The sequence below is a fragment of the Schistocerca cancellata genome, chromosome 3 (genome assembly GCF_023864275.1).
Source record: "Schistocerca cancellata isolate TAMUIC-IGC-003103 chromosome 3, iqSchCanc2.1, whole genome shotgun sequence".
NCBI lineage: Eukaryota > Metazoa > Arthropoda > Insecta > Orthoptera > Acrididae > Schistocerca > Schistocerca cancellata.
This window is the reverse complement of record NC_064628.1, coordinates 458,750,694-458,766,006: the sequence shown is the minus strand read 5'-3', so window position 1 is coordinate 458,766,006 and position 15,313 is coordinate 458,750,694. Positions and strand designations below refer to the sequence as shown.

The window sequence follows — 15,313 nt, the reverse complement described above, 5'->3', positions numbered from 1 at the left end:
ATGAATATGTATGTCAATCCATGGAAACAAAATAATAAAGATCTTACCTTTGTAGCATTGTAGCCCATAGCTTGGATCTTCATTAGATATTTTTCAACAGTCAGAAGATTGTTATTAGATATAAAAAATATTTTTTTCCCCATTTCATCAAGCTTTTTAATTGTTTCTATAGAGCCTGGAATCTGCTGGTCACCCATCCACAACACACCTATATAAGACTTGCTGAATTAAAACATGTTAAAGAAACATATATTTATCTACATGATAGATATATTTCCAGTCTAAAGATACCATCAAACTTTATTATAGCAGTGTGATCTACTCAAAAAAACATACTGAGCATGGAGAATATCTTGTCAAAACTTAAATTAAACATTCATTATATTTTGGTCATCCAGAGTTTTCCCTAGTATAGAACAAAAGTTGTAAAAAACACAAAATGTAACTAAATGTATCAAGGAATCTTGTACTGAGAGGTCGCAGGACTGAAATGAAAATTTACATTACTTCTATTACCATAAAACATTTGTTCATGCACAATGTATTTAAGTAATATACAAAACTCTCAGCTATCCAGCCCAAAGTAGCAGAAGGTCAAGCTGGACTCAGAAAATTTGGATAGGCTGGAGTAGGTTGGAGTTCTATCAGTTCTCTCTTCCAACCCTACCCATTCAAAATGCCCATCTTTTTTACCAAAATCCAATTTTATTAATATTTTCTGACTTCTTATATAATCCATGCTAGTTATAAATGTTGGTTATGTACATACTGCATCCTTCAAAAATTATTACAGGAAACAGGGAACATTGTAAAGTATGAATGTATGATTACACACATGTGAAGAGCTAGGCCTAAGAGAAAAGGTGAAACCTGCAGATTTAATGTTTTTAAAAGTCTCTGGGAGGTTACTATTTCCCTCCTTTACCCTTCTTTTGTGCTGCAGTATCCCTCCACTTATGCAAACAGGTGGTACCAGCTGGTGTTGGCTTCCTCCTGCTCACTAATGTACTGTTGCAGTGCCTCAATCATCTTGAACCCTTCCAAATGTGAAATGACATTACTCCTGTAATCTAAGTTTGCCTCCCCCTGTGTTATTTCCCCCTGCATTATCATTTCTACAATGTCATTGTCAGTTAGTTCATCAGCTTCACTGTTTGCCATCCATTCTGAGACAACCTCTGCGTCAACATCCTTACAGCCCAGTACATTATTATGATATCAATGAAGTAGGCTGGATAGCGGGAAGGCTGGGTACTCATGAGCTAGGTAGTAGAGAGTCTACTGTACTTTCTTTCAGTACAGTTGCATAATTTTAATATATTGTAAATAAGATATGAAACTGAGAACAGATAGTTGAACTGACTGGAAAAGTTCAAATTATGCTGTAAAATAAAAGAATGGAAAATGTAACAATATTACTATGAAAAGGATAGTTGCTACTCACCATATAGCGAAGATGCTCAGTCACAGATGGGCACAATAAAAAGACTACTGGAAAGTGAGCTTTCTGTCAACAAGGCATTTGTTGAAAATGGCAACATACACACACACTCTCTCACACAAATGCAACTCACACACACATGACCACAGACTCTGCTAGCTGAAGCCGGATTACATGCAGCAGTGCATGATAGGAGAGGCAACTGGGTGGGGCAGTGGAGGAGAGGGGGGGGGGGGTAAGGAGGAGGCTGGGGTCGGGGGGGGGGGGATACCAGCCAGGGTAGGGGTAGGTGATGGTAAAGTGCTGCTTGTGGGAGTGTTCAGGGATGAGGTGGAGAGAGGGTACGGTACCTGGGTGCAGTTGGGGAGGTTATATGGAGGGCTCTTAATCAGAAGTTCAAAGTGATCTGATCAGTGGCTAAAGATTTTCAAGGAGAGAAGTAAACAGACTGGGTGCATTGGTGGAATAGAGGGTGGTGTAGTGCTGGAATGGGAACAGGGAAGGGGCTAGATGGGTAAGGACAATGACTGATGAAGGTTGAGGCCAGGAGGGTTACAAGAATTTAGGATATATTGCAGGGAGAGTTCGTGGACTTCACAAAGGCATATGACTCCACTGACAGACAGACTCTTGTTAGGATCCTGAAGAACAAAGGACTTGATGGAACTACACAAGAACTCATAAAAGAAATTCTGACAGACACAAAAGCAAGGGTGAGATTCAGAGGAGCACTGTCAGAAGAATTTGAGATCAAGACTGGTGTTAAACAGGGAGATGGATTGTCACCATTGTTGTTCAATATAGCACTGGACAAAGTGATCAGGCAGCGGAGAGCAATAAATGAGGAAATTGGAATACCAAAGACCCATGTGGGGGACAAAAAGGACAACAGGGCTCAAGTGGACTGCCTAGCCTTTGCAGATGGCATAGCAATAGTAAGTGAGACGGAAGAAGACGCAAAGACACAGCTCGATAACTTAAGTAAGGTAGCCAGAAAGGTGGGACTGAGGATAGCCTATAACAGAACAAAGACATTAAACATCACTGCAGACTGGGAAACACTGGAAGGCACTGTGCAAATGGTGGACAAATTTAAATACCTGGGAGAATTTATAACAGGAAGGAACAGGAGCTAGGAGGGAATAACAGAGAGGATAAAGAAGATGAGGTCAGCCTTCTGCATGATGAGAGAGATATACAATAAAAAGAGTATATCCACAGAGACAAAGATAAGCCACTACAAGGCAACAGTGAGGAATGCAGTATTATATGCTGCTGAGATGATGACACTAGGAAGAAATGGGGCAGAACAACTAGAGAAAGAAGAGAGAAAAATACTGAGAAAAATACTAGGTCCCAAAAGATGTGGAGAGAGGTGGATGCAAAGACCTAGGGAAGAACTGTACCGGAACATGAGAAAAATATCTGGGGAAATCAGACTCAAAAGGGCAAGGTTTGCTTGGCATGTAGTTAGGATGAGTATGGACAGAAACGGAGAGAGTGTGGGAAACTACAGGGAGGACAAGGGGAAAGACAGGAACCAAGTGGATTGTTGAACTTCGGAAGGACTAGTTGGAATTGGGGATCAAGGTCGAAGGAAAGGAAAATTGGAGGAACAAATATACACTGACAAATATGCTGGAAATCAATGACAGAGAAGAATACAGGAGAAGATTAGAATGTTACCAGTGGAGCCACCAGGAGAAACGGAAACTGAAGATCTCGGAAGAAGAGTGAGAGAGAAGAAGAGAAAGAATGAAGAGGTTCTGGGAGAAGAAGAGGAAAATGCAGTCCATGAAGGGGCTACCCGTGGTCCTACAGAGGCCGTAATGCAAGAAGAAGAAGGAGAGTTCCCACCTGCGCAGTTCAGAAAAGCTGATGTTACAGGAAAGGATCCAGATGGAACAGGTTGTGAAGCAGTCACTGAAATGAAGAATATGATGTTGGGTGGCGTGCTCAGCAAAAGGATGGTCCAACTGTTCTTGGTCGCAAACTGTCGGTGGTCATTTATGCGGACAGACAGCCTGTTGGTTGTCATGCCCACATAGACTGCAGCACAATGGTTTCAGTTTAACTTATAGACCACATGACTGGTTTCACAGGGCCAAAAGCTCATTTTCAAACAAAATTATGCTGTAATATAGCTAAAATTGAGCCCAGAGTTTTTGGTGCAGTGTGTTTGCTCATTTCACAAAAGGGAAGGAAAGGAATTAATTTTTCAGGCAAGTTAAAGTTCAGTGTCCTTGTGAAAGTAAGGTCATTAAACACAGTGAGTTTGCTCAAAATGAGCAAGAAGGGGATAGGGAACTGCACATAATCTGGTTGAGGAAATTGTCCTTGCATTAACTTGTAGAAATTTAGGCAAACTGTGAGAAATTCCTTGCACATATGGCCCTATAGTACATCAGTACGTATGGGATTTAGTGAAAAATAAAGCAAACAGAGCACAGAAAGTACTCTTGGTTTTCCAGTTCCTTTATGGGAACAGGACACAATTGCGTAAAAATTAACACAGGACATTAACATAGTAAAATTGCATAGCAATAAAAACAGACACATTTTGCACACAGTAGCCACACAAAACTGTAGGTTTCAGTGAGTGGCAGGCAAAGAATCATAAATATCAAAAATTATACACAGCTGTTCCATACTTAGCAAATACAAGAAAAGAAAACTTACAGGTATGCACATGGTAGATACCACAATCAACAGACATGTGGCACACTATGCACTATGATAAAATCATTTCTTAAAATTGTATGATGCTAAGGTAGTCCACTGCTCCTGTGACATGGCAGGGGATAGCGTAAAAATCATAAATCTAAAATTGGCTCATGTGCACAATATTCTATTGTTCTGCCACTAGGGCTCAGCAAGCTCTTTTGTAGATGTCTACAAACACCATTCAGCCTAAGCGTATGATGCAGATTCACTGGCATCATCTGCTTTGAAACCATACATGTCCAGAATACTATTACTGCACCTGAAGACAAGTCCCATCTTCACATCCACACAGCACGAAAGACACTCACTATGTAACACTAACTCACTTGGATGAGCATGTCAGACATTTGGTGTTGGTGTGGGAAGTAATGGTCACATGATTCTCTCTGGGAAACCCATGGGCTACAGCAAGGAAGTGCATGGCAGAGAGATTCCCCTGCTTAGTCCACTTTGCTCATGGCTGATTTATGTCATCTGCTGTTGTGATCTGCTGAAGCCGATGGTTGGTGAACCCATACACACTGTAATGCATCTCCACAAAAGCATGATCACCTAAATGAAGGTAATCAGATTGGCACTTGAACATAGTCTCTCCTGAATACAAATTCTGTGATACCCACTGATAACCACTGAGATACTTTATTCCATATGAAAAATAATGAAAAAAAATTAAAAAATATGCATAGGCATCCTTATAGTATATGATACTGAGAATGTGAGTAAAGAAATAATCATTCTGCTCTTGTCACTTGTAGGTTTCTCTTAATCAGAAGTTATAAATTATCTGCTGGGTTGCTTAAGATTTTCAACTCTTCATTTCTGTGTATTTTGTCTCCAGTCCCAGAAGAAACAAACTGTTTTCACACAGCTTAAAATTTAGTATTTTGTTACGTGTATTTGTTTCTTAGTTATCTCATGGTTTTTGAGGGTAATTTCAGCTGTTCTACTTGCCATTATTTTTATACTGTTAATTCTCTGTAGTAATCATTATTATGAATTCACATCCATCAAATAATATACAGAGCTTATATATTCATCCATGCTCTGAGCATGCTTATCCTTCATGAAATTTAATGTGATTTTACTAGCTTCCTGAAATAATTTATTTTCAAATAAGCAACTGCTTACTTTTCTCTGACATAAGCTTGATTGTCATTGCCTTAAATTCTTAACTCAACTGAAGTTATCACTGAGCAAGAGAGCAGTCACTGAATTCATTTAAATTTATCAAATAATTACATCAAAGATTCCTTTGTATGAATCTTCTTTAACTTTAAAATAAGTGTTTTGCCTTCCCTGGGCACAACCAAGGAGATAAAGGGCCATTATTTTATCATACTTTATAGTACTATTCATCATGTAAATCGTAAATAATTTAAACAATGGGAATCCAGGATAGAATTATGACAGATCTTATGAAAAGGATAGATTGCTACTCACCATATAGTGGAGACATTGAGTCACAGACAGGTACAATAAAAATATGCTAAACAAAAGGGTTTCTTCTAAAGTAGACAAAATTCAAAAACACATTCACACAAAGATAACACACACACACACACACACACACACACACACACACACACACACACACACACAGGCGCGCGCGCGCACGCGACCATTGTACTCGGCAGCCAGAGACAATGGTCTCGTGTGTGTGTGTGTGTGTGTGTGTGTGTGTGTGTGTGTGTGTGTGTGTTGTCTAATTCAGAAGCAGGCCTTTTGGCTGAAAGCTCACTTGTTTAGTGTCTTTTTGTTGTGTCTGTCTGTGATTCAACATATCCATTATATGGTGAGTAGCAGTCAATCCTTCTCATAAGATTGTCACAAGTAATTTATGCATTTTATTCATTGGTTTGGGAGAAGAGCATGCAAATTGGTATTGTTATCATATCCACCAAGCTGTGAAACATTTGGAGACAACATGTGAGATTAGCATCAGAGCATAGAGACCCTTTCAAGAATACGAATAACAACAAGAAGAAAAATTCATCAGTCTGAAAAGTGGTCTATTGCAGCTCTTCATACTAGACAATTATTGAAATTTTTTTTGTATCTCTGTAACTACTGCATGCTGCCTCCATTTGAATTTTTTAATGTACTGAAAATTTGATCTCCCCTACAAGTTTTATCCCTCAGAGTTCCTTTGATTACCAAATTAATTATTTCTTGATGACTCAGGACATGCCCTATCAACCACTTCTTCCACCTTTTAGTCGAGTTGAGTTTTAAGGATCTTTTCTTCTCAATCCAATTCAGTACCTATTCATAAGTTAGTTGATGCACTCATTTGATCTTCAGTATTCTTTGGTAACACCACTTCTTCTCTCTTCTTGTCTGTGTGTTTTATTATTCATGTTTTGCTTCCATATAAGGTTACAGTTCAAATGATTGCTTTTAGATAAGACTTCCTAACACTTAAATTTATGTTCTGTTTTAATAAATTTATCTGTTACAAGAAATCTTTTCTACCTATTGCCAGTCTACATTTTAACATTTTATGTCCTCTTTAATTCTGTCTTTGCTGATTATTTTGGTGCTAAAGCAGAAAATGTTATCTACTACTTTTAATGTCCAGTTTCTTAATATAATTTCTTCAGAATCATCTGAACTTAATTTGACCACATTGCATTAACATTCCTGATGTTCATCCTATAGACTGTCTTCAAGACTATCCATTCTGCTCAGCTGATCTTCAAAGTCCTTTGCCATTTTTCATGGAATTACAATGTCATAAGCAAACCTTAAAGCTTTTATATCTTCCCCCTGAATTTTAATTCCCTTTCCACAGTCCTCCTATACTTCTTTTACTGCATGCTCAATGTACATATTGAATAACATGGGGATGGAATGCAACCTTGCCTCATATCCTTCATTCATTAATATGGGATAATTCCAGAATTTCAAAGAATTTATTCTAGTCAGCATTATTACTGCTACATCATTAAAAATTCAGTTGACATAAATGTACTAATAATGAATCCTCAGGAAGATCCTAGGCCTGGTAGAAGAAGATGGAGAATTCAGGAGATGACATAGCTCGGAGCTCTACAAGCATATTCAGAGGCTCTCTGACTGTGCAAGAAAAAGAAGAGTAGCTTTCTATAGCCATGTTGCAAGATTGCCTCCAAACAAATTAACCAACCGTCTGTTCACCTTCTGGCAAAATAAGAAGGTTTGCACCACTTGGCTGACTGAAACTGAAAAGGACATTAAAGAACTGGGAATAACTGATCTCCAGAACAGACAGTCTGTGAGACGTTCCTTGAAGAAAGCCTGAGGATTTCAGGAAAAGCCCCAAAGGAAAGGCACTCTCTGGACAGAGGAAAGGAAGGAATAACATCAGCAGAAGATGTGACAGTACTTGGCAAAGATCAAAGGCCAACAGTTGAACAAGCATCGTCCAAAGTAGGCCAATTTGAAACAAGAAGAAGAAGAAGTTGAAGATGTGTGAAAACCTGAAAAGTGTCTTGGTATAAATAAAATTATGTCAAAAGTTGTTGGTTGCTGTACGTCTTCAAGTATCATGGATAAATTAACCAGTCAACATTGGCAAATGTATTTATTAAATCTGAGACTGCCATAATTGTGAGTTTGCCTTTCTGCAACATATCTCCTAAGATAAGTTATAGGACAAGTATTCCTTCATATGTTACTTCATTTCTCTAGGACTCAAAATTGTCTTCTCCCAGGTGGCTTAATGGGTGGGAGCAGTTCTTTCAATTGGATGCCACTATGGTGACTTGTGTGTCCCAGATCTAAACAGGTTAGCAAACTGGGGAAGGGGGACCTACAGTTTAACATGGAAGCTGAGCCATGTGTCATTCCTGGTGACTCCTCACATTTTTGAGAGATGAAGACTAGAGTAAAGGCAGATTGCAAATTTCCATGGTTCAACTGGGATTCGATCTCATGACTTCTTGGTTGCTAGGGATGCACTTTACCGCAAGAACGCCAGGTCCCAGGTTGGATTATACTAGTTATTCCATCCTTATGATCTATATCAGTATTATTCAGTCGTGAGTTATTAAACTGATGGTTCAGTAATACTCACACTTATCAGCATCTTCCTTCTTTGCTATGGAATTATTACACCCTTCTTGAAGTCTGGGGATATTTTGTCTTTGTTATGTATCCTGCATAAGGGGAGTAACAGTTTTGGTATGCTGTGAGGGTAACACCATAGGTTGGACAGGAGGCCAGCACCCTCTCTTCGTAAAAAATTAAACATGCTTTCAAAACTACAAGTAGTAGAAGTAGTAGTACTAGTAGTAGTAGTGGTAGTTATTCAACCAAAGATCTAAATAATTCCAAGGGAATGCCTTTACCCCAGATGCCTTATTTTGGGTCAGGTGTTTCAGTGCTTCGTCACATTATTCTCACAGTATCCCATCATGACTCCTATCTTCATCCACTTATTCTTCCTTTTCCACGATACTGTCACCAAGTCTCTTTTGTTTATATAACTCTTCTACATATGTCTCCCATCCTTCAGCCTTCCCTTCTTTGCTCTGTACTCACTTGTCATTTTAGTTCTTGATGTTAATAAATCTTTTCTTCAGATGTTTCTTTAATTTTTCTATAAATGGCATCTATCTTAACCATAGATATGCATGCTTCTACAGCTTTGCATTTCTCCTTTGGCCATTCCTAATTTTCTACTTTGCACTTCATGTCACTCTCATTTTTAGGTGGCTGTATTCCAGTTTGCCTGTTCCATTTTAGAAGCTGACCTTGGAGAAATGTAGGAACATGTGAGGCAATACTGACCCAACAACTTGTCTTAGAGGATAAGTTAAGGCAAGGTAAACCTACATTTGTAGAATTTTTAGACTCTGAGAAAGGTTTTGACAATGTTGACTGGAATACCTGCCATTCTTCTGTAAAGAATTCATGCTAGTATTTTGCAACCATGGCTTATCAAACTGTTAGTTCAGTAATATTCACACCTGTCAGTACCTGCTTGCTTTGAAATGGTAAACAATACATTCTTCTGGAAGTATGAGGGTATTTTGCCTGTCTCATCCATCTTGCAAACCGGGTAGAAGAGTTTTGTTATGGCTGGCTCTCTAGGGCTATCAGTAGTTCTGATGGAATGTTTCTATCCTAGCATCTTGCTTAGATTAGTCCTTTCAGCATTGTCAGATTCTTCTCACAGTATCATATCTCCCACATCATCTTCATCTACATCCTCTTCCATTTCTATAATATGGCCTTCAAATTCATCTCCCATGAATAGACTTTCAATATACTCCTTCCACCTTTCAGCTTTCCCTTCTTTGCTTGATATTCAAACAGCTGCTTCTCTTTTCTCTAAAGGCCTCTTTGATTTTCCTGTAGGTGGTATCTATCTTTCCCCTAGTAAAATATGCTTCTAAATCCTTACATTTGTCCTCTGGCCATTCCTGCTCAGCATTGTTGCACTTCCTGTGAGTTTCAGTTTTCTAAGACATTTGTATTCTGTTTTGCCTGCTTCATTTGCAACATTTTTATATTTTCTCCTTTTATCTATTAAATTCAGTATCTCCTGAGCTATCCAAGCATTTCTATTAGTCCTTGTATTTTTACCTATTAGATCCTCTGCTGCTTCCACTATTCCATATCTCAAAGCTGCCCATTCATCTTCTACTGTATTCCTTTCCCCTGTCTTAGTCAATTGTTGCCTAATGCTCCCAATGAAACTCTCAACAACCTCTGGTTAAACTTATTCAGGTCCCATTTCCTTAATTTCCTATATTTTTCCAATTTTTTTACTTTTAATCTACAGTTCATATCCAATAAATTGTGGCAAAGTTCACATCTGCCCCTGGAAATGTCTTACAAATTAAAATCTGGTTTCAAAATCTATGCCTTATCATGATATCATAAATCAATCTGAAACTTTCCAGTGTCTCCAGATCTCTTCCACATATACAACCTTGTTTGATGATTCTTAAACCAAGTGTTAGTGATGATTAACTTATGCTCTGTGCAAAATTCTACCAAGTAGCTTCCTCTTTCATTCCTTTGCCCCAGTCCATATTCACCTACAATTTTTCCTTCCCTTCCTTTTCCTAACATCAAACTCCAGTCCACCATCACAATAAAATTTTCATCTCCCTAAACTATATGAATAATTTGTTTTATGTCATCATACATTTCTTCAATTTTTTCATCATCTGCTAAGCTAGGCAGTACTGTATAAAGTTGTGCTACTGTGCTGGGTGTTGGCTTTGGGTCTATCTTGGCTACAAAAAGTGCACTCACTATGCTGTAGGTTGTGGATTACCTCTGTTCATATTCTCTTATCCATTGTTAAACCTACTCCTGCATTATCCCTATGTGATTAGTACTTATAACACTGTATTCATCTGATCAAACAATGGAAAATCCAGGATGGAATGTAACAATATTATGAAAAGGATAATTGCTACCCACTGGCAGTGAGTCGCAGATAGGCACAATAAAAGGCCTTCATTGGAAATAGACAACATACACACATACACTCATGCAAACTCAACTCACATGCTCATAACCACAGTCACTGGCTGGTGTGATCACACTCAGGGCCAGAGACTGTGGTTATGTGTGTGTGAGTTGTGCTTGCATATGTGCGTGATTGTGTGTGTATTTCCAGTGAAGTCCTTGTTGGTCAAAAGCTCATTTTCTGAAATCTTTTTGTTGTGCCTATCTTCAACTCAGCATCTCTGCTACATGATGAGCAGCAACTACTGTTTTCATAATATTACTGTATTCACCTCGTCAGAAAGTCCTGATCCTTCTGCCACTGAACTTCACTAATTCCCACTGTATCTAACTTCAACCTATCTATTTTTCTTTTCAAATTTTATAATCTACATGCATGATTAAGGGAGCTAACATTCCAAGCTCAATACTTGTATTAAACAATTTAAAAAATAGTTCCCTGATATATCTGATTCTGTCAAAACCATATTGTTTTACCCTGCTAATAGTTTCTTCAATTACATTCATAGATGTACTGCAGTTCTGTCTTACAGAAAATGAACTGGAAAAATAAAATGTGAAAAGCTTTGTTTATATTTTAGAAATTACTGAAATCAGGTCGTAGTGCTCCGATCATACACAGCACTTTCAGTCATTCAAAAACTGGCTCTGCACCAGGCCGCGAAGGCCCAATGGATATCTACGGGCAACTGTGTGATCCTCTGCCTAGTGGCATCATGCGAATGCAGTATGGAGGGACTTGTGGTTAGCACACTACTCTTCCAGCCATTTTGCAGACTTTCCAGACATTTGAGCTGCTACTGTTCAGTCAAGTAGCTCCTCTGTTGGCATTACAAGACTGAATTACCCTGTGCCAGTCTTCCCACCAAGGAAAAATCCTTGGCAGTACCAGGAATCACACCCGGGTCCTCTATAAGGCAGCTACCTACGCTGACCACTCAGCTACAGACGTACCTTTCAGTCATTAGCTGTACAATAAACTTCTTACATGGTGGACTCAGATAGAATACACATCAAATATGATGCAGCCAAGTGCAGGACTGCTTCTAAATCGTAGCCATTTTTCAACGTTTCATACTACCAAATAATTTCCTAAGTTCCATTCTCACATGCTCAACAAAATGTTTCGCCGAAGTGTATATGTGTGTATAGATTTGTGTAAGAAAATTTCACTGCAACAAAGCAGCTAGGCCAATTCAATATTAGGTCAGTTTGAAGATAAAATACGAAAAAGGTGACAGAAAAGAATGTAGCCTAAACAAATCGAAAATGCAATAAACAAAATTTGTAAAGCACCTAGTTTATGACACTACCGAAAAAGTATAATTATTGTTTGACTGAAACAGTTCCTGTAAAGTGCTTTCATTCACATCATACCAGTCTTATTATTACTGTTATCTTCTATAATTATAGCTGTTCTTAGGAGGGTAAAGGATTGTTTGCATTTCCAGCAGACAAATTTTACTCACCATCACAGTCGGTCAGAACTGTATCAAATGAACTGAGAAATGCTGCCACTTCTTTACTGCTGAAGGATGACAAATCTGGAATCTGTTGCCTTGGTGCCATTGTGGTGGAATATAACTGTGTTATAGCAAATACTGAAATTACCTCACACAGAATTAACGTGTACATCAACAACAAAATGGTGAGAATTAACACACTTGAAATTATTATTTACAAAAGAACTTATAGGACATAAAAATGAAAATACCACAGTAAAACAGTATAAATTAATAAGCATACAACTGCATGCTGCTTGTATCACTAAATGAGATAAATATTAACAATGTAATGACATGTGAGGGGAAGATTTATATCCTAAAGTGTGGAGAACATCTTGATTTAAAACATTGTGAAATATCCTATCACTTAGTTGGTAGACAGATGTAATAGATGTAGAGAATGATATCTGTTCTTTCCCAGAGAAAGGAAACATTTAAAAAGTATACTGTACATCATGAAGATAGTTGATTAATGTAAATTACTTCAGAACAATGGCATTTGAATAGCATTGAGAGACCAAACGATAAATTAATGCTGGAAGGTGAAAAGCTGACAGTCTAGTAACTAGCTATTTGTTATTGGTGAAACTGTGGGATCTTTTTGTATGACACTATGTGAATTATGTAGCCTTAGTGATCATCTGTTCCTTTCTTTCAAGTTGTGATTAATGCTACAAGTAGTTCTACTGTTCAGGCTCTACTAAACAGAATTTGCAAACATTAGTAGGATCTGTTAAAACATTTAAAAGAGACATATTCCAATAATCTTTTAGTTGTCCATGTGTAATGTTACAGATTGTTTTTGTGCTACATCTGTACTTGCACGTTCCCATGTCAGTTTCTTCAAAATCTATTGTGACTGCAGTCCATGTTTGTCTTATTACCTCTTCGTCTTACAGGTGCACACTTACAACTGAAGTACTATGTTTCTCCACGGCATACGTCGTAGAAGTTAACACTCTCCTGTAAAATATAGACTTCAGTCGCTACAGTGCGTACTCAGCGCCGGTACTTGTAGTGTTTATTGATGCTACGCGTTTTTATGGCGAAACATATTTGGCGGTAGTAAGGGAGATGGGGCAGGAGATAAGGGAATTTTCATTTTGCAGTTTCATTTATTCTCAAACAGCTCAAGGTGAAGATCCGAAAGGAGGAGCACGACCGGACGCCGTTTACAAGATAATTTCATGACGTCGGCTGACGTCACGACTGACATGACCTTCTCGATCCCCCACATAAGATAACACACAGAACTACTTCTAAATGCGTTTGTTCATTGGTTTTTCAGAAATGACTGTTATACAGAAGGAGGAGCCAGGTCACATGTAAGCTGACATACAACTACTGAATTTTGCAACTACGAGGCACATATTTTTGTCTCGTCATTTTGAGTATCACGAGCGTCTGCTTGTCTGTTGTAATTATTCGTGTTACTGAGAAAAGCTGAAATATTTATTAAAAACCACCACATTGCTTTAATAAAATAATTTGTGGACGTGACAGTCGTTTGTCACTAGCCAGTTCGAGATTGTTTTCGCGGTTGGGTGCAATGGTGCATGCTTTCACATTGCCAGTCAATACCGCTGCAGAAGTTTAACAACAACAACAATAATCGAAATGGGGCTAGACATATAGTAGCTGCAGTCTTGAGAGTAATAAATCCATACGGAAAATATTTCACAGTTTACGTAGTGTACTAGGCGAACACTATAATATGTTGTCTGTGTGTAAAAGTTGTGCCAAAAGTTTAAACTTAACCAGACAATCGCGAAAATCATGTGATCTGTCAAAAAAAAAGAGGAAGTGGAACTGTACGGGCAGAAATGTTTAAATGAAGCATTAATCTTTGCATATAGAATTTAAACGTTTTATCATAAAGCACGTTTATATTCAGTGCAACGAATTATGAATTATCGTAAAGTATTCGAAAGTTTCTAATGTAATGTAACTACCGGTATTGTATTTCTAATAAATTTTACTTTCTGAACAAGTATCTGGTTATGTCGCAAATTTATGAAAGTCGGAGAATACCTCTCGTTAACTGCGATATTGTTAATATTCTTATACAAATATTTTACAGTATTCATAATTTCTGTAGATCCTAGTGTCCAAAAGGAAAGATATGTCGGACTGGAAAGAAATATTCTATAAAAGGAAAAGATGCATCATTCTTATTGACACGCGCGTCCAAAAGATAAAATATGCCGGTCAGGAAAGAAAAATTTCGTAAAGGAGAAAATGCTCTAATTACTCTTACCAATCGTAGACTAGTGGTGTGAAAAGAGCAGTTTAACAAATTTAGGGAAAATTCCAATATTGGTGATGAAATTCGTGATAGCTGTGGAGACTTAATGCTAAGTTAGTAAGAAACTGAACTGAACGTGCTAAGGGAGAAACTAAAAACATTGAAACATAACTGGCGTAGCACATATGGAATGGGGGATGCTTTTTCTTGTTAAAACTTTTATCTTTAATGAAATAGTTTACCATATCATTTAACTCTTAAGCCATTTATGAACTATATTTATAGGTAACATTTCCTAATTGAAGTCAACTGCAGTATTACCTCTGCCATAAAGACTAATAGGAATTTAACCAAGAATGAAGACTTAGTAAAATAGTTATAACACATACTAGGTTCTTTCTACAACAAGGAATAGAACAACTAAAATATTTGATAATTTAGGTTTTTATACAAGGCTCAGTATGGATTTTATAGAAGGCAAGCTTCAATTAAAATTTTTCCTAATCATAAAATTTTACAGAGATTCAGAATATAAACAGCACTCTGGCATTACATTAGCTAGTCGGCAACCCTTTTGATCATACTACATATAAATTAGGAAACAAAAAACCTTTGGAACAACTGAAATGGAAATATCACCACTGAAATGTTACTTATCAGTAGAAAATAAATGAACATCTCTGTAAAGTATTGCAGGTGATATGTGGATCCCCTGTTCACTTCCTGTTGACCACTTGAGATTTGTTTATGATGATTCCAAAAGAGAAGCCAGATTAGCCACTAAAAATGTTTTCCATGGCTGAGAGATCAGAAGAATGTGTTTGGCAGGGAAACAAACACCCTCAGTGTAGAGGTAGGTCAGGGGAGTAGAGCAAACAGGTAGTCTCATGTTACTTTGTTGAAAGGTAATGCCGTGGAGACGTCAAAGGTAGG

General features: G+C 37.8%; 2 protein-coding genes across 4 annotated transcripts in view; one reads left to right on the top strand and one right to left on the bottom strand.

The window, feature by feature from the left end:
• The window catches only part of LOC126175233 (glycerol-3-phosphate phosphatase-like), an 89,677-nt gene extending 76,468 nt beyond the window's left edge, over positions 1-13,209 (bottom strand). The window contains exons 1-3 of one of the 3 annotated variants that reach the window (XM_049921869.1): positions 13,020-13,209; positions 12,100-12,214; positions 48-208 (exon numbers count right to left, since the gene is read on the bottom strand). In XM_049921869.1, coding sequence (XP_049777826.1) covers positions 48-208; positions 12,100-12,199 — 261 coding nt within the window. In that variant the 5' untranslated portion in view covers positions 12,200-12,214; positions 13,020-13,209. The remainder of the gene's footprint in view (positions 1-47; positions 209-12,099; positions 12,215-13,019) is intronic. The other 2 variants (XM_049921867.1, XM_049921868.1) reach the window with 2 other exon arrangements.
• A 164-nt stretch (positions 13,210-13,373) lies between these two features.
• Positions 13,374-15,313, top strand: part of LOC126175232 (mitochondrial ornithine transporter 1-like) — an 81,030-nt gene continuing 79,090 nt past the window's right edge. The window contains exon 1 of the mRNA XM_049921866.1: positions 13,374-13,460. The gene's annotated coding sequence lies outside the window, so the exon portion shown is untranslated. The remainder of the gene's footprint in view (positions 13,461-15,313) is intronic.